Source organism: Neomonachus schauinslandi, chromosome 16 (assembly GCF_002201575.2).
Source record: "Neomonachus schauinslandi chromosome 16, ASM220157v2, whole genome shotgun sequence".
Lineage (NCBI taxonomy): Eukaryota > Metazoa > Chordata > Mammalia > Carnivora > Phocidae > Neomonachus > Neomonachus schauinslandi.
This window is the reverse complement of record NC_058418.1, coordinates 3,067,282-3,090,205: the sequence shown is the minus strand read 5'-3', so window position 1 is coordinate 3,090,205 and position 22,924 is coordinate 3,067,282. Positions and strand designations below refer to the sequence as shown.

General features: G+C 56.6%; 3 protein-coding genes across 6 annotated transcripts; all 3 read right to left on the bottom strand.

Moving 5' to 3' along the window:
- Positions 1-2,704: 2,704 nt before the first annotated feature.
- TNNI3 (troponin I3, cardiac type) lies at positions 2,705-6,030 on the bottom strand. Of its 3 annotated transcripts, none has more exons than XM_021682363.1 (8): positions 5,885-6,030; positions 5,645-5,657; positions 5,414-5,500; positions 4,963-5,004; positions 4,559-4,690; positions 4,084-4,173; positions 3,379-3,555; positions 2,705-2,852 (listed from the first exon to the last, which is right to left on the bottom strand). In XM_021682363.1, exons 1-8 carry the CDS (start codon positions 5,893-5,895, stop codon positions 2,769-2,771), a joined length of 636 nt encoding a protein of 211 aa, XP_021538038.1. In that variant the 5' UTR covers positions 5,896-6,030; the 3' UTR covers positions 2,705-2,768. The 3 variants fall into 3 exon arrangements, 2 of the variants coding, with proteins under 2 accessions (XP_021538038.1, XP_021538039.1); XM_021682364.2 differs by having other exon boundaries at positions 5,645-5,651; positions 5,885-5,941; XR_002479926.2 differs by lacking the exons at positions 2,705-2,852; positions 3,379-3,555; positions 4,084-4,173; ... (2 more) ...; positions 5,645-5,657; positions 5,885-6,030 and adding an exon at positions 4,698-4,765 and having other exon boundaries at positions 4,963-5,034.
- A 928-nt stretch (positions 6,031-6,958) lies between these two features.
- Positions 6,959-12,368, bottom strand: DNAAF3 (dynein axonemal assembly factor 3). Its single transcript, XM_021682305.1, has 12 exons — positions 12,310-12,368; positions 12,109-12,197; positions 11,693-11,829; positions 11,227-11,324; positions 9,753-9,906; positions 9,292-9,474; positions 9,051-9,176; positions 8,827-8,949; positions 8,561-8,687; positions 7,647-7,761; positions 7,410-7,484; positions 6,959-7,325 (listed from the first exon to the last, which is right to left on the bottom strand). Exons 2-12 carry the CDS (start codon positions 12,191-12,193, stop codon positions 6,959-6,961), a joined length of 1,590 nt encoding a protein of 529 aa, XP_021537980.1. The 5' UTR covers positions 12,194-12,197; positions 12,310-12,368.
- A 3,985-nt stretch (positions 12,369-16,353) lies between these two features.
- On the bottom strand, positions 16,354-21,798 carry SYT5 (synaptotagmin 5). 2 transcript variants are annotated; one of them, XM_021682243.1, is made up of 8 exons: positions 21,696-21,774; positions 20,987-21,159; positions 19,271-19,390; positions 18,997-19,164; positions 18,487-18,654; positions 18,083-18,200; positions 17,671-17,804; positions 16,760-16,960 (listed from the first exon to the last, which is right to left on the bottom strand). In XM_021682243.1, the coding sequence occupies exons 1-8, from the start codon at positions 21,772-21,774 to the stop codon at positions 16,760-16,762; spliced, it is 1,161 nt and encodes a 386-aa protein (XP_021537918.1). The 2 variants fall into 2 exon arrangements, with proteins under 2 accessions (XP_021537919.1, XP_021537918.1); XM_021682244.1 differs by lacking the exon at positions 18,487-18,654 and having other exon boundaries at positions 16,354-16,960; positions 21,696-21,798.
- Positions 21,799-22,924: the final 1,126 nt, after the last annotated feature.

Here is a 22,924-nt window from a genome sequence, read left to right as displayed (position 1 = left end):
CTGGACTCCCGGGTCTGAGGGAGGAGGGGCTGGGGTCTGGACTCCCGGGTCTGAGGGAGGAGGGAGGTGGGGACTGGACTCCCGGGTCAGAGGGAGGAGGGGGCTGGGGGCCTGGACTCCTGGGTCTGAGGGAGGATGGGGCTGGGGGTCTGGACTCCTGGGTCTGAGGGAGGATGGGGCTGGGGGCCTGGACTCCTGGGTCTGAGGGAGGAGGGGGCTGAGGGCCTGGACTCCTGGGTCTGAGGGAGGAGGGACTGGGGGCCTGACAGGGAAGGGCTCTGGGAAGAGTGGGGGTCACAGCCCCAATGCTGCACTCCTGCCCCTCCACCACCACAGCTGTCCTCTTTTGTCTTATGACATGTGCATGGGAATCTGATCTGAGTGGGGATTAGGAGAAGGTATTTGGGAAGCGACTGTGGCCTGAAGACAATAGCTGCCCCACCCCCCAAGGCTATTTTGGGGGGATGTCGTACATGGTGAAACAGAGGACATTTCCTAAGAAGGGATTCAAGGGGGGAGGCTCCTGGGAGAATTAGTCACACCCGCTCCCTCTCACACACACACACACACACCCCTGCCCCAGGCTGATTATCTTCCCACCTGTCCCCTCCTTGCCCCACCACCCACAGCCTTGGAGGAGGTTGAACTCATCAAGAGCAGCCTTGTCCATAGACCTCATCCTGACCCCTACATAGACAGCACCCCACCTTTAAGGTCCCCCAGGACCCACAGTACCCAGGTTAAGAGCACCCCTAAATCCTGGGACCCCAGTTGATGATGCCCCTGGTTTCTGGGGACAAGCAAGTCCTCATGTCTCCAGGTTCTGAGACCCCAGTTCCTGAGACTCCAGACTCTGGGCTGAGACATCCTCAGATCTTGATGCCCTAGGTCTTGACACCTACATTCTGAAGCCTCAGAATCTTGAGACCCCAAAACCCAGATGCCCAAGCTCAGAGGTGCATTCATGATGCCCTCTGATTCATGATGAATTTTGACACCTCCAATCATAAGGCCTCAGACCTGGAGACCTCAATTCTCAAATCCCCAGAGGCTCCCTGTCCTGACCCCCAGACCATCAAACAGCTAAGCCCAGAAACCCCCAATTCCTGAGATTCCCTCAGATCTCAGACCTCTTCGGTCTGAAGGTGTTATATTCTGGGACACCCCAATCTTGGCACCCCAGATTCTGTAACTCCCAAATCCTAATACCTCAGTCCTCAGTCCCTGTGAAGTCTGAGTTTCCCCGGAATTCAAGCCTTCATTTTGTGCCCCGTCCACCTCCATAGTCCTTCACACCCCTCCTGTCCTCTCCCCCAAGTACAAAGTCCCTGGGACCATTACCTAAGGCTGGGTCTGCAGAGTCAGTGAGCGGCGGGACAGAGCCTTGCTGACGGAGCTGAAGCACCCCCAAGCACCCTGGGGTTTATAGCGGAGCCTCGGCCCCGCCCCCCAGGGGTGGGGAGGGCCAGAGAATTCCTTTCTCCAACCTAGAGTCCCAGCTCCGAGGCTGCCCTGCCCCCACTCTGGCTCCACATTCAGGATCCTGGCACCTCCTGGCTGCTTGGGGACCCCTCCACCCCATCAGCACTGCCTTGAACCCAGGCTGGGTCAGGTGACCTCCAACCTCTGGGCGCCCCACCTCCCTTCCAGCAGGCTGCACTCTATGCTTTGAAGTCCCTGTGCTCAGCACACAGTAGGTCCTTGGAGAATATTTATTGACAAAAGGAGTAGAAGGAGCGCTTTCTCTTATATGGCTCTGGTTCTGGTCTCTCTGTCTCTCCGACACTGTCCTTCTTTCCTTTGTCTCTGTGACTCTCCATCTGTGTGTCTCTGTCTCCCCCCTCCCCACCCCCACCCCTTTGTCTGCCACCAGGATTCCACCCTGGTGACAACAGGCGCTAAAGCGGGGAAGCAGGTGTGGGTCGGGGGAGGGGAGAGGGTGTGGTGTCAGGCCTGCTGGACCTCACACTCCCCCACCTCCATCTGACACTGATCTGTTTTGGGATTCCTCCCCACCCTTTCCCTGCCACGCCATGACCTTGAACTCTAGGGGAGCCAGCCACCCCTCCTGCCTCACCGTGTCTCTGTCTCTCACTGTCTGCCATCTCTATGTCTATTTCTGGGCATTTCTCTGGGGGTTCTCTCTGGGTCTGTTTCAGGCTCTGTCTGCATCTCTCTGCGTCTGTGTCTTTCACTCCCCTTGTCTCCCCGTGCATTTTTGTCTCTGCATTCCTGTAGGTGAATCTGCCCCTCTCGGTATCTGTCTATCGGTATCTGTCTGTGACCCCGTTTCTGTCTGTCTTTGTCTCTGGATCCGTGTCTCTTATCTTTCTGTCTCTTTCGGGGGCATCCTTCCCCATGTCTCTGCCATTCTCCCTCTTTGGGTCCCTATTTCTTTCTTTCAGTGGTCTCTGGGCTTTTGGTATACATCTGCCTCTCCATTGTCCCTTTCTTTGCACATCTTTCTAGGAATCTCTGTCTTTTCTCCCTCTCTGTGGGTCTCTGGCTCTCTCTGTGTCTGTGGGTGTCTCTCTCTTTGGGCCTTGGTCTGAGCCTCTCTGCACCCCAGGTGCAGCAGAAGAGCTGAGAACGCACCAGCTCTGCTCCTGTGGTGTGGTGTGGCTTGGGGGGCCCTCCCCTCTGTCCTCTCATCTCCCTCACCCCTCTCCCCCCCCCCCTCAGACAGCAGACGTGCAGCCACTCCTAGCTCAGAGAGAAGGTTTATTCCTCCGGGACACCTGCAGCGCTAGGGCAGGGGGCAGGCCGGCTCAGCCTTCAAACTTTTTCTTGCGGCCCTCCATTCCACTCAGCGCATCGATGTTCTTACGCCAGTCTCCCACCTCCCGGTTTTCCTGGAGGAATGGGGTCAAGGGTTAGGGTCTCTCCCTGGTCTACAGTCTCTCAAATATCCTCCGCCCACCCTCCAGCCTGCTGGGCCACTGTGTTTTGGATGTCCATCCCGGGATCTGGTTCTGGAACACTTCTCGTCCCCTCAGGCAATCCCGTCAAATTTGCCCCCATGCCCATCCTGTCTAACACACGCACTGCGGGCCTCCTTGCTTATGTCTCTTCCTAGGAGACTCTGCGTCTTCCCCTTCTTGTCTCCCCCATGCACTACTTTTCTCTCTCATGGACTTCCTGTAGACCTCACACACTTCCTGACTCCTTGCTACTTCCTTTCTCCCTCATGCACTTCCTGGCTTCCCCTTCTAGTTTCTCTCTTCCTCTTGCACTTCCTATGCCCCTCCTACAGTTCCTATTGAGGACCCCTTACCAGATTCTTCTCCCCGTAACTCCAAGTACCATCTGCCCTGAGTTTAGGCCCTAGGACTGTTGTCTCCTCTGAGCACCCCCTTCCCTGGCCCGAGCCACACTCACCTTCTCTGTGTCCTCCTTCTTCACCTGCTTGAGGTGGGCCCGCAGGTCTAAGGTCTCCTTAGCCCTGGCGCCCAGCAGTGCCTGCATCATAGCATCCGCAGAGATCCTCACCCTCCGCAGGGTGGGCCGCTTAAATTTGCCCCGAAGGTCAAAGATCTTCTGGGTCAGATCTGCGATCTGGGAGCAGCCGTAAGAGGAGGTGGAGACCCCCCCACTCCACCTCCCCCAGCCCCATGCTTTCACCCTGCATTTTCCTCCTCTCCCTCTCCAAGCCTATGGAGGCCTCATCCAGGCTCAGCTCCCACCGCCTTCGGGAAAAATTCCAAGGGCCTCATCCAGTAACTCTAAGTCCTCCCTGATCTGTCCAGTCTCCTCTCTGCAAAGGAGACACTGACACATCCCGGTCCAGCTGTGTGCATCCCACAATTCCCTGAGCCATGCCTGAGCTCACTCATCAACACTCGATGCTCCGGCTACACATTTCCACAGACAACGTCTTCGCTTTTTCATCTCCTGGCTTTTGCATGCTGTCCCGTCTGCCTGGAACAGCTTTCCCTAACCACTCTATACTCATTCTTCTGCCCCGTCCCTTCCAGCCCCACAGAGCTGTCCTGGGTCTCCTGGCGTCTGCACCCACACACAGCTGCAAGGGGACAGGCACCAGACCCTACCCCGAAGAGACCGAGACTTCCCAATGTCCCCCACCTCCGTGATGTTCTTGGTGACTTTCGCCTCCACGTCGTATCTCTCTTCATCCACTTTGTCCACGCGGGCATGGAGTTGTCGGCACAAGTCCTGGTCAAGGAGTTGTGGTATATGTGGGGGGGGACCCCGAGTCCTGAGTCTGAAGGAGGAGGGGCTGGGGGTCTGGACATCTGGTCCTGGAGGAATAGTTTGAAGCTGGACTCTGGGGCAGCTCGAACAAAGGGTGCTAGGAGCCAAGAGTCCAGAGAATCTGACGGAACTGGGACTGGAGAAATCAACCTCTGGATTTTGAGACTGTAGGCAGCTGCAGGCCATATTTCTGAACTCCTGAGGGTAAGGATTGGGAGACTGGACCCCAAGGTCCCCAGCAGAAGTGGGGCATAGTGACTAGACCCGTGAGTCCCAAGGATGCAAGACCGGCCATTAGGAACCTTGGATCCCCAGCTGGGCAGGAGTCCCTGCTGAGAGCGGGTACCTGCAGCTCCGCGAAGCCCAGCCCGGCCAGCTCCAGGGGCTGGCACCGCGTGCTCAGAGCGCGCCCCTTCTCTCCGCGCCGCTCCTCCGCCTCCCGCTCCAGCTCTTGCTTCGCAATCTGCAGCATCAGGGTCTGCGGAGGGGAGGCCAAGCGCCGCAGCACCCCCGGGATAGCGGATGAGGGCCGCGCCGCACCGGGGAAGCCGCCCTGGCCGGGACAGCCCTCTCTCTAGTCCCAGGCCCGGTCAGCTGTCCCACAGAGACCTCCCCCTCAAGGTCGGGTCCATCGTTCCATGGCGGTTCACCACAAGCCCCGCCGCCCGCCATGGAGGCCCCGCCCCCCATGCACCCAACCCCCAAGCTCTGCCCCCTGAGGACACCTAGGAGCCCCCTCCAGGCCGGCACCTTCAGCTGCAGTTTCCTCGAGGCGGAGATCTTGGACTTTTTCTGCCGGGGTGGAATGGAGCAAGGGACAATCAGGGCGAGGAATGGAAGACGGACGGTGGGGGCGGGGGGGGGCCTCACAGCCACTTCCTCACACCTGGTCCAGCCCCGAATCTACGGGAAGCCACGCCCCTCATCCCCATTCACCAATCCTGGCCCCTGACTGGTTAGGCACCGCCCTCTCTACCCTAAGCAGTCGCAGTTCCCACGGGCAACGGAACTCCGCCCATAGGCAGGTCTCACCAATCCGAGCCCTGCCTCTGCAAAACCCCGCCCTTGAAGCGCGGCATCCTCCTAGGCTCCGCCCGCGACCAAAGCCCCGCCCCGTCTGAGGCTCTGGCCCCGCCCCCACCCCTAGGTACCGCCCGCCTCTGTGGACTCCGAACCCAGACCCGCGCAGCCCCGCCCTCACCTTGGCGTGCGGCTCCGTGGCGTACGCGCGGTAGTTGGCCGAGGACCGTCGTCGGATCGGGGTGGGAGCGGGGGGCGGGCACCCCTTCTGGGGTTGGGGGAACAGAGCCGCGTCACCGCCGGGCCCCCCACCCCCCCCACCACGTGTCCTGGGGTTGCAGCCTCCTGCCCCAGGCCCCTCCCTGCTGCGCCCCTCCCCCGTTGGTCGCCCCCGGACGGTGCCCGCTCTCACCGCATCGCTCCTCCTAGAGGGAGAGACAGGGAGGGGGGATTAATGGGGGGCTGTGTCCCGTCCTGTCTAAGGGACTCCGGCCCACCAGCTCCCCCATCCTTGGGTCCTAGGGGGTCTGAGTCCCAAACTCTTCCCTCGTGCAGACACCCAGGGATCCTGTCCCCACCTCCCTTCTCAGGCCCTGTGTCCACTTCCCACCGCCTCAGGCCTCGGGAATCCGAGTTACCAAGCTGCACTCACTCGTCCGCCATGCTGAGACTCAGGCCAGGGGTTGCAGGAGGCAGAGAAAGGGCAAGGGGCGCTTGCAGGGTCAGTGAGGGCGCGTCCGGGGTGACCTTGAAGGCCCCCGGGGCTTCGTTCTCCTCTGGGCTGCTCAAACTTGACTGAGGACACTGAGACAAGTGGCGTGGACTGAGACTAAATATACTGCTGTCACCTCCTCCCCCTGCCTGGGATGCGAGATAACTGGGGCGCGTGAGGGATGGGGTGGGCCAGGCCGTGCTCCAGCTGGATCACCCTTCCACCTTGGCGGCCTGGGAACTCAGACCCAGGAGTCCAGGCCCCCAGCCCCCTCTTCCCTCAAACCCGGGAATCCAGGCCCCCAGCCCCATCCTCCTCCCTCAGACCCAGAAGTCCAGGCCCCCAGCCCCCTCCTCCCTCAGACACAAGAGTCCAGGCCCCCAGGCCCTCCTACCTCAGACCCAGGAGTCCAGCCCCCCATTCCCCTCCTACCTCAGACCCAGGAGTCTGGGCCTCATCCCCACACTAAACTGCAATCTTCATAAGAACTATGGTCAGTTTCTGTATCCCAAACTTGTTAGCCACTCAATAAATTTTGTTGATTTATTTGAGGATCCAGATATGGCCCAGACTCTCAGGCAACAAAAGCATGGAGAAATCCACCTCTAGTTCACTAGGAACTAGGTCTCCTCTCTTGACCACCCCAGCACAGCCCCTCTGCCAGCCCTGGAGACAAGACTGAAGATCAGAAAGACACATGGGCACACGAAGAAGAGGACCCTGCTCTCTTTACTTGGACAGTGTGGGTGTTGAGCGGCCCTGGAGAGCAGATTCCCCCAATCCCCAGGAGGCCACACAGAAGGCCTAAGACTCAGGGCCGGATCTCTGTAGGCGGTGTTTAGAGTCGCAAGAGTGGAATACATAACTCTGAAAGAACAATCTAGAATTCTAGGAACAGAATACAGAACCCCAGGAAAGTAATCTGAAATACTAGCAGCACCTCTGGAGCTGCCTAAGACTGCTGAGAATACAACTGAGTATTCTAGAGGTGGGCTCTAATTCCAGGACCTGACTTTACAAGTCAGAGATGGGGGACCGGGCAACTGGCAGTGGAGTCAGACTCTCTGGTTTTGGGGTCTGATTCTCTGTGGGTGGAGCCGGAGACTCTGGGGGCTGCTTGAGGGGCCCAGAGGGTGGGGTCCTGCGTTCCAGAGGCTGGCCCTGGTCCTCAAGGGGCGGGACCAGGACCTCAGGGGGCGGAGTCACGGAGCCCACAGCTGCGTCAGGGCGGTGGTAAGCAGAGTCCGGGGCCTTGTAGAAGCGTGCGAAGGTCTCTGAGGGCCTGGTCTGGGGCCGGGGGGTGAACCCAGCCGCCTGAGCCAGCTCCCCGACCCGGGTGGCAAACCCCTGCAGCTGCTCCTGCCGCAGGTCCACCAGGTACCTGAAACCAGGAAGGAGCCCGTTAGGGGTCCCGGCTTTCAGCCCTCAGCCTGGACGTTCCCTGCCCTGCCCTCCGCTGGCTCACCGGGCTAATTCCACCACCAGGCGTCCTCCAGGGGCCACGCAGGCCCCGAGATCGGGGCTGAGAAGATGCACCATCCTGTGCAGAGGAAAGGGAGGGCCAAGACTGAGACTTTCAGGTCCTGAGGGAGGAGTGGGGCTGGAGGATCCGGACACTGATTAAGGAGGGGCTGGGGGCCAGGACTCCTGGGTGTAAGGGAGGAGGAGCTGGGGGAGGGAAGTCTGGGAAACTCTCTCTTACCCACAGGCCACATAGAGAAGCTGGAACCGTTCCTTGTAGCAGGTCCTGTGGTGAAGGGTCTGGGCAGAGCCCAGAGGCAGGAAGTGCACATTGAAGAATTCCGGGGCAGGGGCAGCTGGGGAAGAACTGGCAGAGTTAGGCAGACACACAAAGCTTGGAGAGAACACTCCTTGCCTGTCCTGAAGCCCTTTCTCCTAGATGGATTCCTGGAAAACTCTGGGAAGGTCAGCCCGGCAAGCAGAGACCCATTTTACAGACTAGGCAACTGAGACCCAAGAGAGGGGCACCTGGGTGGCTCAGTCGTTAAACGTCTGCCTTCGGCTCAGGTCATGATCCCAGGGTCCAGGGATCGAGCCCCGCATTGGGCTCCCTGCTCGGTGGGAAGCCTGCTTCTCCCTCTCCCACTGCTCTCTCTCTCTCTGTGAAAGAAAAGAAAAAAGAAAAGAAAAGAAAAGAAAAGAAAGAAAAAAGAAAGAAAGAGTGGATGGCCCATGGCCATACAGGGTATCCAGATACCCAGGAAGAGCCAGGTTGGGGGACGGTTACAAGAGAGGCACGACCAGAATGGGTGGGGGGGGGGGGGTTTCCAAAGGTGAGCTGGGACCCAGCACCTTGCTAGAATGTTCTGTCTCTTAGACTTCTGCAGGTAGGATTAGAATTCTACTGTTGGACTTCAGAATGATAATATGGTGTCAGAATTTAGGAAAGAGAGAGAAATACAAAGAAACAAAAAGACAATGTCAGGAATAGGAGATCACTTATTCAGACATTGGAAACCATATTGGTAAGCACTTGCACATTAAATACCTGGATCTCAGGATGGGGGTCTGGGTCCCACTCTTCCCCAGAGGATGATGTGCCCACTTTACCACCCAACTCCCATTTCAAGGGGGTGAGCTGACACCGACGCTTACGCTCTGGGCTTCCATCCCCGTCTTGGTGCACCTGCTTGGGGTGTCCGAGGGTGTTTCTCGGGCGCCCCCAGGCGGCCACCTCCCGGAACAGCTCCGTCACATTGTGCTGAGTGATCTCACCAGCGGTCTGGGGAGAGAAGGGGCGCAGCCAGGGTGACAAGGCAGGGCCTAGAGCAGGGCCCTGTGCTAGCTTGGATTTCCAGACTGGGTTTAGAAAGTACAGAGAGGCGGGACCTCCCCCAGCCCCACAACCTCCAGCCACACACCTTGACTGGCTGTCCGTTGCTGGTCCGTAGGAGGCTGTCATCATCCGCTTCAATGCCAAAGGCCACGAATGGCCCCGTGGCGATGTCCCCCCAGTACCCACGCGCTGCAACACGCTCTCCGTGCTGGGAAAGCAGGGAGAGAAGAGGCAGGGGAGGTCAGTGTTGGAGACCCCGGTTCCTGTGTCCTCGGAAAGGACTGGCCAGGACAGGGAGTGGACACGCACATGACTCAGGAGACGACCAGACGCAAGGGTCCGGTTTGGCACGTGGTAGGCGCTGGAGTCTCTGAGTTCAAAGGCGACGCCCGTGTCCCTCCAACGCCGGAACTCGCGAGTGTGGATGACTCGGGCCTGGGTAGGGGGAGGAATGGACAGAAGTCTAAGCAAATCTGGTATATGGGCCCCCAGCCCCTCCTCCCTCAGTCCCAGGAGTCTGGGCCCCCAGCCCCCCTCCCAGCCCCCTCACCCCGCGGTCGTGCAGCTTCATGTGCAAGTCCCAGTCGCTGACACCGCGCCGGGCGTCGTAACGGGAGCCCAGGTAGTGACGCAGCCTGGAGTCCCAGAGGCGGCTCATGGGGAAGGCCTCGGGCCCCTTCTCCCCGCCGGCCCAGAAGCGGAACACAGCCTCCAGGGCGTCGCGCTCGCGGAACTGCACGGCCAGCATGCGTGGGGAGACAGCGAGGGAGAGGGGGCTGCAGGGAGAGCTGTTTCTCCCGCTTTACCCTCCCTTCCATCCCAGGGCGTGGGAACCATTCTCCCATTTCTCAGATGAAGAAACTGAAGTTCAGAGAGGAGCACCCACCCCCTAGGTCACATCCCACACTGGGAGCCGGGGAGCTGGGGCTCGAACTCCATCAACGAAAACCCTTTGGGGCTGCCCATTTCCATTCTTCCCGTGGCCATCCGGATCCTGGGCGGTGACGGCACCTTGAGGGCGTCCAGGCTGAGCCAGGGCAGCTGCTCCGCCAGGCGGTCGGGCTCCGGGACCAGGTGCGCCAGGCGGTTGGCCTGGGCGCGCACGAAGGCGGCCACCTGGGGGCGCAGCAGCGCGTTCCCCCACACCTCCAGGAAGGTCTCGCTCCTCTCGGGGGGGGGGGGGGATTCGTGGGGGGAGCAGAGGAGGGAACCCAGAAATGAGACCCGTGTGGATGACGCATACCCTCTTTATAGTAATCTTATTATGTCATAGTCATGTGAGCATTAGGGACACTGGCCAACTCCTCATCCATCCCTCAAACACAAAGAATAACTTACACCTAACCTAGGCCTCCTTCTAGTCTTCCCCACCCTCCAGATGAGCCCAGTCCTGAATTTCAAGTTCAAATTTTCCTTGCCTTAAAAAAGAAAACGTTATATATAGATAGGGACGGAAATGGAGATTTATGCGTGTTAAAATAGTACAGTGTTAAATTGTTCCATTTTAGTTAGGAATCTTACAAGAGAACTATATACCTTTAGTTGTATATACATATACATCTATATCAATGTATCTCTATCAATATGTAAATTGTTTCATTTAGTGGTTTAAGAATCTTACAGAGCTATATACCTTTAGTTAGATCTAGTTGTTTCAGAGCCTTTACAAGGTGCGCTGTGAAATGTGTGCAGCGTATTGTGAATGCTCTGGGCTATTAATGACAACTACCATCCATACTCGTGATAACAGTAATCATCACTAAGAGGTACTGAGTCTGTATCATAAGCCAGGAGCTATGCATTTTCTTTTAATTGAATCCTCACAAGAACCCTATGGGAAAAGAACTTTTAGGATCTCCATTTTATCAATGTAGAAACAATGTAAGCCCAGAAAGGGGCAGGTACTAGCCCCAGGTCACTCAGCAAGCACAGCCTGAATTTGAACAGACTGTCTCAGTCCAGACTTTGCTCCAGGCGTTAAGCCAAAGTCATTGCCACTGAGAAATCATCATCCCTGCGTCCCTGCCCAAATCCTCCTCCTCCCCTCCTTTCAGGGCTGCCTCCTCAAGGCAGACTCTCTGGAATTCATGTCTCTAACTGAGGCTACTGCTACTCAGGCCTGTGCGGAGGCTTTGCAAAGGACTGAGCTCAACACTCAGGCCTGTGGGGAGGCTCTGCAAAGGACTGAGCTCAGCTCGGCCAAACCTTCCCCACATCTGGGGGACTCACTACCTCTTAAGAAGTCCTTTGATCTCTTTTGGCCCTCTCGTGTGGTAGGAGGCTTTGAATGCTTACCCTATGGCATGCACTGGGCTGAGAATTTATGTGGATTTTCTTCTGGGATTCTCTCAATGGCTCTAGGAGATAGTATATTTTTGTACAGGTGGGAACAATGACCAAAATGTTTAATAGTACCATTGAAATGCCAGAATCCCTGTGGGCAGCGGGAAGAGGCTGGGGGGTAGAATGTCTGGGTCCTTGCAACTGACCTTGCAACCCCATCTTCTCAGGTTCCTCCAAAGCTAGGCTGAAGATCAGCATGTGTCGGGCCACAGCTTCCAGATTATTCTCTAGCACAAAGAACTGGAAGGACAGACAGAGCAAAATGATTCTGAGATTTGTGTCCCTAGCTCCTAGGAGACCCAGGAAAGGAAGACCTCAGCCTCCACCCTCCACAGGATCCAGGCATCCTGTACACTGGCCTCCTTCCTTCAAACACAGGAGTCTGGGCACTCAGAACCCTCCTTCCCACCGTTACTCTGGAGACCCAGTCTTTAGGCACTCCCTCCCACTTGAACCCAAGAGTCCCCAACCCAGGAGTTTGGGTCCCCAGCTTCTACCTCCCTCGGACCTAGCAGTTCAGGCCTCCAGCTCCCTTCTCCCTCAGGACTTAGGAATCTGGGCCCTCCTCTTCATCCTCCTCCCTCCACGACCCCATAATCCCAGCTCACATGTAACCTCTTGCTAGGCCAGAGCGCCGCCCGGGCCAGGGTCCGAAGCAGGTGCCGCCCATCCACGGAGCCCAGCAGCAGTACATCTAGCTCGGGGGTCCTGGGCTCTGTATCGCCCCTGGAGTCCACAGGAGGACCTGGCAAGATGACGCAGGCTGGGGTGGTGGCCTGGAGAGCGCCCCCTGCAGCCTCCTCAGAACGATGGACTACAACTTCCAGCAGGACTCGCACTCCTGGCCTAGATTCTCAAGGGAGCTGTGCCTCTAAGCATTCTGGGACTTGTAGTCCGCAGAGGTCATTCGGGCTGCCCAGTGAGGGGCGGCTCCACCGTTGGAGCCTCGGGGAACGTTAGCGCGCCGCCTGCCAGGCTGGGAAGGCAGCCGCCTTGTCAGATGTGGTCCTGGGTGGGGACTCACTCTCAGCCTGCAGGTCCAGCGCCGGGGACAGGCCCCACCAGGACACGGAGCCGAAGCCTGCGCCCGAACCTGCCGGTGTGGTCATGGCCCTGCGGAACAGACATCCTGGGAGTCCCCAGCCATCGTCTCTGCGTCGCTCACCCATGCCCCTCTCACCGCCCCTCCCTTCTCGCCCCTCTCCTCCATGTGACAGCCCCTCACCTCTATCTTTCCAGAGACTCCGGGACGCCCCCTCCCTCCCTGCTCGGTGCGGCGCCGCTCTTCTGCACCCCCTCCACGCAACTGCCCAGAGCCCCCTTCCTTTTCGACCAATCAGCCAATGGGAGTACGCGGGTTGGCACCGGCGCCATCAACTGACCAATGGAGCGAGCGGGACCTGCCTGCTAAGAACTTTTGGCCAATGGGAGCGCTCGCGGGAGTGGAGGGCGTGTGGACGCGGTTGTCATGACGACGGCGCTGGAGTAGAAGGGGCGGAGCCGGGGGAGTCTGGGGCGGGGCCTGGGGCGATCCACATTTCTGGGATGGGGGACGTATGAGGCGACTCAAGTTGACCTAGAACGGAACAGAATCTTGATTAATTCAAATTAAAGTGACGCCACCCAGAGCTCTGGGTCCCCTTACCCCTCACACCGTGGTTCTACCACCCGGGCGGGAAACGCAGCGAAGGGCTGGGGCTAGCTAGCACTAGCCCCCGGTTGTTCAAGTGTCAGTAATCCTGCGACCTGGTTGTTACGCACAGTCATTACTAAAAATTAAATTGTTTCACTAATTAGTAAAATTAAATTCAAGTTAAATGCATTACGTTAAAATAAAGGTAATATATACTCAAAACTCATCACTTCTTATTTTACTATACTTTTCCTGTTGTTGATGGTCTTAAGGTTTTTTACATCAATTGTCGTACCCAAATGAAGGAAATAATATTTTAACGCAATAGTTTTAAAAAAATCAAACTGGCAAACTACGACCACTGGTTGTCTATTTTTCTACGTAAAATTTTATGAGAACCAGGGCCAGGGTTGGGATGAGGCAGAGTGGTCCAAGTGCAGGGTCAGACCCTGTCTTTAAAATTTTTATATTTTATCCATCATGGATCTCTCTCTCTCTTTTTTTTTTAAGATTTTATTTATTTATTTGACAGAGAGAGACACAGCGAGAAAGGGAACAGAAGCAGAGGGAGTGGGAGAGGGAGAAGCAGGCTTCCCGCGGAGCAGGGAGCCCGACGCTGGGCTCGATCCCGGGACTGTGGGATCATGACCTGACCTGAAGGCAGACGCTTAACAGGACTGAGACACCCAGGTGCCCCAGGATCTCTCTCTCTCTCTCTCTCTCTCTTTTTTTTTTTTGCGTTAATTTTAATTTTTAAAAAAATTGTATTAAAACACTATTTATCTTGGTGACTGGTGGTTTTGTTTTGTCGGCTTTGCCTTAAATTTTGGAACCTTTGTCCTGACCCTGGGAAATACTATTTTACTATATGATAGTATACTAATAAGCATCTCCTCTCAACTCCATATTCAGTGACTTCACACTGGTGGCTTGAAATCAGCCACAGTGGGAGTATTTACGCCATGGAAATAGGCAGACTACACAACAGGGCTTCGGAAAGTTGGTAACGGAGGTGGGGGCGCTTGGGTGGCTAAGTCGGTTAAGCGACTGCCTTCCGCCGATGTCATGATCCCGATGTCATGATCTCAGGGTCCTGGGATCGAGTCCCACTTTGGGTTCCCTGCTCAGCGGGGAGTCGGCTTCTCCCTCTACGCCTCCCCCCACACCCCCGTTTGTGATCTTGTTCTCTCTCTCAAATAAATAAATAAAATCTTAAAAAGAAAACAACAACAAAAAATGTTGGTAATGGCACACACCAAGTCCTTTCTGGCCTCTGCGTCTGAATTCGTTGCGTAGTTCCCTCCTCCAATTTCCGCTCCCTCCCCATCCCCCACCTCCGCCACTGCCCCTGGAAATGTCCAAGTCCAGCAGGAGATCTTCCTCCAAGTTCTGCTCCTGCCTTCCCAGCAGAATGGCCACAGCAGTCCACACCCTGTGACTCCCTGTACTTTATATTCAGACCAGATGGCAGGATGCTTGAGAATGTGGCTTTTGGCGTCAGATGTGCCTGGCTTTCTGTCTTGCCTTCACCTGCTGGCTGAGAGACCTCCACCAGGTGACTTAACCTGTCTTCGAGGTCCATAAGGGCAGGGACTTGAGTGAGGCACATCTCCAGATCAGCCCCAGCACCAAGCACAGGGTGTGACACCCAAGGAGCCTTGGCTCTCTGACTCACCTCCTCCAGCTATGCAACCTTAGACAACCAGTCACCCTTTCTGTGCCTCAGTTTTCTGCTCTGTAGATTGGGAATGGTAACATGCAGTTGGCAGTGCTGTGATGGATTGAAGGGGGGTCCATTCCCCTTCTGAGGACAGTTCTGGGCACTGGGGAGTGAAGCTGAGGTCTCGGGACACCCTGCAGGACTCACTGGCCTCCTGACTCTTTGGGGAACACACCAAGCCTATTCCTGCCCCAGGGCCTTTGCAACGTAGGGTTCCTTCTGCTTGGAAGTCTCTTCCCCTTCATCTTTGCTTATTTTTATTGTGGTAAAATACACACAACATAAAGTTTAATGACATTTAGTACATTGACAATGTTGGGCAACCATCACCACTGTCTAGTTCCAGAACTTTCTCATCATTCCATAAGGAAGTCCTGTACTCATTAATCAGTCTCTCCCCATTTCTCCTTCTCCCTAGTCTTGCAAACCACAAATCTACTTTTTTTCCCCTCTATAGATTGCCTATTCTGGATATTTCATACAGATGGAATCATACAATATGTGGCCTTGTCCGTCTGGCTTCTTTCACTTATAATCTTGCTTTCAAGGTTCATCATGCCGTAGCATGAATCAGTGTAAACATTCCTTTTTATGACTGAATAATATTCCAGTGTATTTCCCCTTCATCTTTGCCAGCCTCGTTCCATCTTGTCCTTCAAAGCACAGCTCAAACATTACCTCTTTAGGTAAGTTGTCCTTGACTGCCCTGATCTCAGCTCTCACTAGCTTACTGCCCAGTACGGACCACCATTTGTAATGATTTTATTCTTCTCATTTGTTGGCTTTCCTGTTGACACGGAACTAGGGACCCCAATGTCATCATCTAACTCAGAACAGATTTGATCCCAGGATTTAAAGACAGATTTCCTGGCTGTATGATCCTAGGCAGGTCATGTTACTTCTCTGAAGCACAGTTTCCTCATTTGTCAACTGGGAATAATAACCATGTCTATTTCATGGGGTGGTTGTGAGGATTATTGTTAGCAGGAGTAGCAGTAATAGTAATAATAGTAATACCTCAGGCTATTTTCATAAAGACGTCCCCTCACTCACTCACACATGAGAAATTACCACATCACTTTGAAGAAATTTGTTAAATCACAGACATTACAACCTGTGTAACTGATCAGATTTCCCTTTTCCCATTGGCTACCAGGAAGCGCAGTGCAGGTTAATACTCTGCCCTTTCTTTAGTACATGGGGGAACCTGTTGCCTCATTTTCCTCTTAACCTCCTGGTCAGAGAGCTCTCTTGCCAAATTTCATGGACCTTTGTCTACCACCTGAAATCCTGTCTGGGATGAGAGGAGGGAGGAGCCAATGAAATGATCGTCTTCCCTAGACACGGATAAGGAGGCAGCATTTGTTGAAGGAAGGAAGAGGTAGAACCATTAGTTTTCCCCTGCATAACTCTGTCCTTTCTCCCAGTTTCTGGGAATCTCATTCCCAGACTCTACATATCTACTTTGTTTCCGTGATGAGAGTAAAGTTTGGATCTGCATCAACTTAGGGTTCCAGCATCCAACAGAAACTGCCACCCTGAAGACCTCAGGGAAAACAGAATGGATCAATGATGGAAGAAAGAAGGGAAGGGAGGGAAATATGGGTATGAAAATCTATGGAAGTCATGGGTGCGGGAGCAGATTAAATTCGTGAGCAAGTGCGTGATTCTCACAGACTCTTCATAGCAAACATACAGGAGGTATTGTTATGACCACAATTTTTTCAGAGGAAGAAACCCAGGCTTGGAGGGGTGCATGAACGAATAAATGAATACATGGGTGGTGGGTGGGTGGGCCAGTTTCCCTCAGTGTGTTTCCAGGATGAGCAGCCCTATCCTTGCCCTTGGGTGATCCCACCCTCTTGGGCCCCTGGCCCCTGCCCTGCCTACCCCATCAGTAAGCACAAGTCCGGGCCACCAAAGTTGCTGAGTATTTATTTGGTCCCAGGAGCAGTGCAGGAATCTGACTAGGGACAGGAGGGGGTGATCCTGTGCAGGAAGAGGGGCACTGGGAGTGAAGAGGGTAGAAGGCTGGGTCACTGATTGTCAAAGCAGAGAGTGGGAGGCTGGGGTTGGGGGAGTCCAGATTGCTCCTCTCCCCCAGGGGTCCCTGGGGCTTCTGGGTGTGTGCTTGGTGGGAAAGTTGGCAAGTCACCATGATTGGTATAATGGGGGGTGGCAAGGCAGGAATGGGTCAGTTTGGGGTGGGGTGGGGGTGGTTAGTGGTCAGAGTAGGCTTAAAGGTAGGCCTGGGTGTGGCTTTGGCCAGGAGTCTGAGGTCAGGGGCCGAGTCCAGGCTTGGCAAGGGGCTTGAAGTGGGGATCAGGGTGCAGGCAGCGGCCTCACTCGGTCAGGCGGCCGCAGCGAGTGCCACTGGGCAATGGGCCGCCGGGGGTTGGCCAGCATGTCTGCCCAGTGCCGCAGGCCAGCTCCCCCGGCTGCAGCCCCTACGGCCACCCTCCCGATGGCCTCGTTCTTGCCCAGCTTGTCATAGTCCAGCACCGTCAGCTCCACCTGGACCTTCTGGAGACAGGAAGAACAGGGGAAGAGACAAAAGAGCTCGTGAAGGAGGCGTGGCGGGGAGGGGCTCGGGTATCGTTGCCAAGGAGACCCTCTCCCTAGCAACCAGAGGTCTAGCGGGACTTGTTAGCACCCTGAGCTAAGGCCTCTCAGGGGGACTCCAACGGTAAAGGGGGTGGAAGGCGAGAGAGGGGAGAACCTCTGTTAGAGGGATGTTCTGGAGTCTTTCTGTCTCTGCGATCAGATTTCAAAGGAGATAAACAATCAGGACGTGGTAGGGGTTTGTAGGGGTTGTTAGGAGCCTCCTTAGGGAACAGCCTCCTAAGGGGGACAAACCTTCAGGACTCTGAAATGGGTGGAGGTGCGGCCCCGCTCCTGAAGAGTTGCGGGGAAATCTTTTCCTTAGTACCCATAATTCCTGAGGGGGGGGCGGAGCCCTGGTCTTGCTTGGGGGCGGGGCGCCCTGGTCCTGCTTGGGGGCGGGGCATCCTGGTCTTACTTGGGGGAGGGGCATCCTGGTCCTGCTTGGAGGCGGGGCACCCTGGTCCTCCTAAGAGGAAACTGACTTTGGAAACACAACCCCAGGCCCCCAGGACCTGGCTTCTAAAGGTTGCTAAGGAGTCTCCCTTCCCCTAGCAACGGGGGCTTTTAAGGGCCTGGGACTCTGGGGGAAGGGCTGCTCTGACAGGGGCTTTAGGTAGGTCTGAGCTCACCTGCACCTGGTCACAGGGCACCTCGAAACTGAAGGCCTCATTGTAATAGGGGTTCAGTGTATTCTTCTTGATGGTCGTTTTCTTCTTACGCACCTTTTTGCCGCCCTGCAGCAGGTGGACCTTGACATACGGATCTGGGCGGAAAAAGGAGTCTTACAGCCCCCGACTGCCGAGTGCAGGGGATCATGTTGAGGAGGATGCATGAGAAGCTTCTTTGGAACAGCACAGAGACACTCTGTGCACCCCTCAAGTCTCTCTCTCTGCCCAAAGCAAATCTATATCCTCCATGGCAGGCTGGGCCTCCCTCTCCACCAAGGGATTCTCGGGACCCAGAAACTGCCAGAACCTTGGCTACAGAGCCTCCCCCTTGCCCCCCCCCCACACACACACCATTTCCTTGCTTCCCACACACCTGAGAGCCCTCCTACGTCCATCTTCTTCAGGTTCTTAGCCTCCAGGACGATGACAGTGAGCTTCCCGGCCGTAGGGACATAGCGGAGGGAGAAGCAGATGTCACCTAGTTTTTCCTGCTAAAAGACAGAGAGGGACCCCTCGCCAGAGCCCCTGTTTCACATTCATCCCCTCTTGAACCCTTCTCCCCCACCCCCGCCTGAGAATGGAATGGTCCAGTGAGGACCACAGTGGTACAATCCAAGGAGGAGTCGAGATGTGGACCTACCAGGAGAGCCCCTGGGACTAGCACTCTGAAGCAGGCGGAACGGCTGGAGCCCCGAGGGTCCAAGAGGCCTGTGATCTGATTGGCCCGGGCTCGCAGTGGGCGGGCCCAGCCGTAGGGGCGTGGCCACGAGTGCTCACCTCCTCCCGCGGAGCAGCCTGCAGCTCGCGCCAGGCCATCACTGGCCGCCCCAAGTCCACGGAGCTCATGGGGACCCGCACCTCCCCAATGGCATCGTTGCGGGAGAAGCGATCGAAGTCGTATACTGCCATGACCAGTACCCTGCCCCCCAGCTCCACGTATGGGACCTAGATGAGGGGGCCGCAGAGAAGAGAGCACAAGGTGGAGAGCAGGAAGTCAGAGAGACAGGAAGTGGGGCACAGCACATCCTGGTAGAAGGCGGCGAGTTGGGCAGCAAGGGTTCAAGGGAACAGCTGTGCGGAAGTTTCTGGAACCCAAATGGAACAAAGCAACAGCCCAGGGGTCAGCAGTGCCCGACAGCGACAATCTAGGGTCCAGTGTGATAGTCCCCAGAGCTGGTAGCTGCTACCTGAGCTGTGGTTGCCTCCAGAAAAAGCTGGAGTCGCTCCCCAGTGTTCCAGGGACTGGGGCAGGTTGCCAAGCCTGGGGCATCGAGGCCAGGAGCTCACCTTGAAGGCAAAGTTCTCCCCAAAATGTGGGTTCAGTGTCTGCCGATGCACCTTGGTCTCATGCCGCCTCCGCTTGTCCGGCAGCAGGTAGACCCGCACGTAGGGGTCGGAGGAGCCCCCCAGGTCCAAGGCTGCCAATCCCTCAGCTTGCAGGATGCCCACCAGCAGCTGAAAGGTGATGAGGGGACTCTAGTCTTAGCTTCCTTTTTGGAGCCTCCTCTAGAAAGGGGCTAGAACCCTCGGACCCTCCCCACCACCCCCCTCCTCCACCCACCTGGCCACTCTGGAAATCATAATCGAGTGAATACTGCAGTCGTCCAAGCTCATGCTTCTCGGCCACCTGTGACCCTGGCCCAGATGGTGCTGGCTCCAACTCCTCCACCTCCGGCTGCACCTTAGGGAGCCAGGAGCAAGGGCAGGTGAACTTTCCCCCTGACAGTGGTATCCTCCAGGCCCAGAAGCCAAGGGAGAGTCACTGGTCCCTCAGGCTACCCCTGAGCACTTGCAGGCTAAACAGAGTCAGAGTTTGACTAGTGATGTCTGCCACAGGCAGGGACTAGTCATAGTAACACAGATGCAGTAGTCAAAGTTTGACTAATGATGTCTGCTATGGGGGAGAACAGACACACATGCAGTGTGTGTGTCATGCCTAGACTAGAAAAACGGGAGCTGATAGCACCTTGTTGCCTACAAGAAGGATGCAGAAGCTTTTATTTCACATGCAAATGGATGTACCGGGGTTGTTGTCCAAATTGACATGTTGACTGGTGATCTCGCCACAGAAAAACATGGAGGAGGAATAGTATTTTTACCCTGTATTTGCCATTCTAAGCTAGAACAAGAGTTCTCCTTAACCTAAGCCACCAAGTTTCAAAATTCAACGTGAAACAGAATTCCCCTGAGAAATGTGGTGAAATGCCTTCACTTCAGACATTCTGATTCGTTAGGTCTGGTACAAGGCCCAGAATTTGTGTTTCCACGAGAACCTGAGGTGAGTCTGATGCAGGTGGTCTTTGGACGTCGCTGGCTTGAGGAATAGGGATGGAGGCTGGATACCAGGACCCTAAAGGTCCTGCCTGATGGGCGATCATTACAACAGTGATTTGTTGACAAGGGAGGAGGGGAAATGCTGGTTACAGACCACACATTTGAGTCTCAGAGAAGGATAGTGAATTTCCCCAGGTCACAGAGCTGGGGAATGGTTCCTCTGGGTTGGAAACCTAGGACTTCCTGGCTTCCAGGTGAGCACCATTCCACTATGCACTCAGACCCTGACACCTGTAAGCTTTCATTTTCCACTCCAGTGGCCTCTTCTAACTCACGTTTCTTTCATTCTCTTGGGGCTGCTACGCCAGCCTCCTCCCTGGCCTCCTTGCCCCAAATCCATCCTCCACATGGGTTCCAGAGGATTCATTCCAACACCCATGCTGCGCATGAATCTTCTGTGGTTCTCAATTGCCCTTGTGACATGAGTACTACTGAGCTCTTCAGATGCCCACTCTAGAGTGCAGGATATTTGCCATTTGTGCTCCAGCTATTGTGAAATGCCTCAGAGTCTGGATTCCAGGCCCCAGCACATGCTCTTCCCTCGAGCTACATTGTCCTTCTCTCCGTTCTGGGTGAATCTGTGTGTTCTTTGGGTCTCAACACAGAAGATACCTCCCTCAGACGCATCCTTGGACTGCCCAGGCTACAGGTGGTGTCTCTGCACCCCCCATATGCTCTGTACTGCCCCTAACGTGGCACATACCACCGTGTCTTGTGAGTGTCTGACTTCCCCACCAGACTGGTTCTCGTGAACAGGGACTAGATCTGGCCCGTCTCGAGATCCCTAGGGTCCAGGTGGGAAATGAGCCAGTAAGGTGAGCATAGGAGGGACTGAGGCTGCTGGGCCAAGGGTGCGGGTCGGGGCAGGAAGAGAGCAGGGACTGAGGCTGCTGGGCCAAGGGTGCGGGTCGGGGCAGGGCTGAGGGGCTGGGCCAGGCCACACCTTGTCTATGTAACTCCGGCCTAGCTCCTTCACTTCCTGAAGGTGGACCTGGGCTTGGGCCTGGCTCTTCTTGCCCAACCGCCTCCGACAGCGCTTCCGGTAGACACAGAAACAACAGCCGAAGACGAGGAGGCCTGAGACCAGAACGATTGCGGCCAGGGCCCAGGGGGGTACTGCAGAGGGCATGGAGACAACACTCATTGAGGCCCTAGGAAGCAAGCCGGCTGATCCAGTCCGAATTACACGTGGAAGCTGGAATCCTGGCCTTGTTTTCCCTCCGGCCTTTTCCACTCCGTTTTATTGCCGTGTTTTCCTTCCAACTGCTCTCACCTATAAAGCGATCCGGTGCCCTATTCTAGGCTGACAACGTCCAGATTCTCTCACCTGTTAATTCCATCTCCCCTGCCACCCCCATTCTAATTTCTGCTCAACCCCTGATGCGTTTGGAAGCCATGCCCCTCCCCCGGCCTCAGTTTCCCTATCTTTAAAAGAAGTCAGAGGTGGACAGTCCAAGATCCCATTCCATTCCACACTCTTTGACCTGGTTCTCGATTTTCTTGTCCATTTCACTTAAGAGTCAAGCCCAGGATTCCCACTGCAATGCCACCCGGATTTGCCTGCCCGCCGGCCGAGTACACCCCCTTCGAATCCCACCCCTGAGAATCCCAACCGGGCTTTCCCTTCGCTCTGGCCCCCGAGGCTCGCTCACCAGGGCCGTGGCCGATGCGACTCGAGTCAGGAGGCGTGTCGGGCGCTGGAGGCCCTGGGGTTGGGGGCTCCGAGAACATGTCGGCGAGGTCTTACGGTCCTTTCTGCGGAGGCACCCAAGAGCCCTAGCCCCCCACGCCCACCCGGTGCGTTCTGTGAAGCCGCCGAACAACCAAGAACTCCAATTCCCATCGGCACCCTGGGCGGCCGGCCGCATAGGAATCAGCCAGCAGCCGCGAGGCATGCTGGGGGTTGTAGTGTCAGCCTCCCCGCGACGGAGGGCGGGCGCCAGGGGTGGGTTCCAGGACCTAGTTCCATCCCACAGGGACGCCCCCGCCCTCCAAGGCCCCCCAGGAATCCCGCCAACTTCTACCCCTTCCGTGCCTGTCCTCGCGGGCCTGAACCGGAAGTGGGCAAAGGCGGGCGTGAGAACCGGAGCCCTGGGTTGCCCCGAGCAACGGGTGGCTGGTTCGGGCAGGGCGGGAGCAACGATGGTTGCCCTGGCAACGGGCTGTTGCCAAGACAACGGGCGGGGCTGACGTACAGGCAGAGTCCCCGCGCGGCAGGCTCGCACCTCGCCGGGTCAGGACCCCAGCCCCCGATCCCGCGCAGAGCGAGCGTGGGGAGAGGGCGGCCTCGCCCGTCGGTCTACGCGCCCTCGGCTGGCTCCTCCCTGCACATCTGGCCCTGCGGGCAGAGACTCGGGCTCCCCGCCCTCCCCCGCTCGGGCCGAGGCCGAGGGCTCCCTGCTGCCACTGCCGGGGGGGTGGGGGAGGGATGGGAGGGGGTCTGTGGGGGCGCACATCCTTCCCGGCCTGCTGTCTCTCCCGCGCATCCCGAGCTCTGTCTTTACACCTGTCTTCGTGACCGCCTCGGCCTCCACACCTCTCTCCACACCCTATTTCTATCCATTCCCCCACCCGCCTCTCGCCGCGCCCCTGTCTGTGTCTCCCTTGTCCTCCGCCTGTGGTCTGTTCTGTGACTCCAAGGGTCTCCCACTCTCGCCCCCTGCTTGCTCCTCCCTCCCCTCTGCTTTTTGTCTCCAGACCTTTCTCTAAATCCCAATCTCCCCATTTCAGGCTCCAGTCCTCCCACTCCCTCGGTCGGTCCCTCCCCAGTGCCCCTCCTCGCCCCCCCCCCACACACACACCACGGCTCTCTAGGGATGGGGATGAGGAGGGGGCTTAGGGAGGGCCTCCCAGAGGTTCCTACCTGCTCGGCCGCTGGACG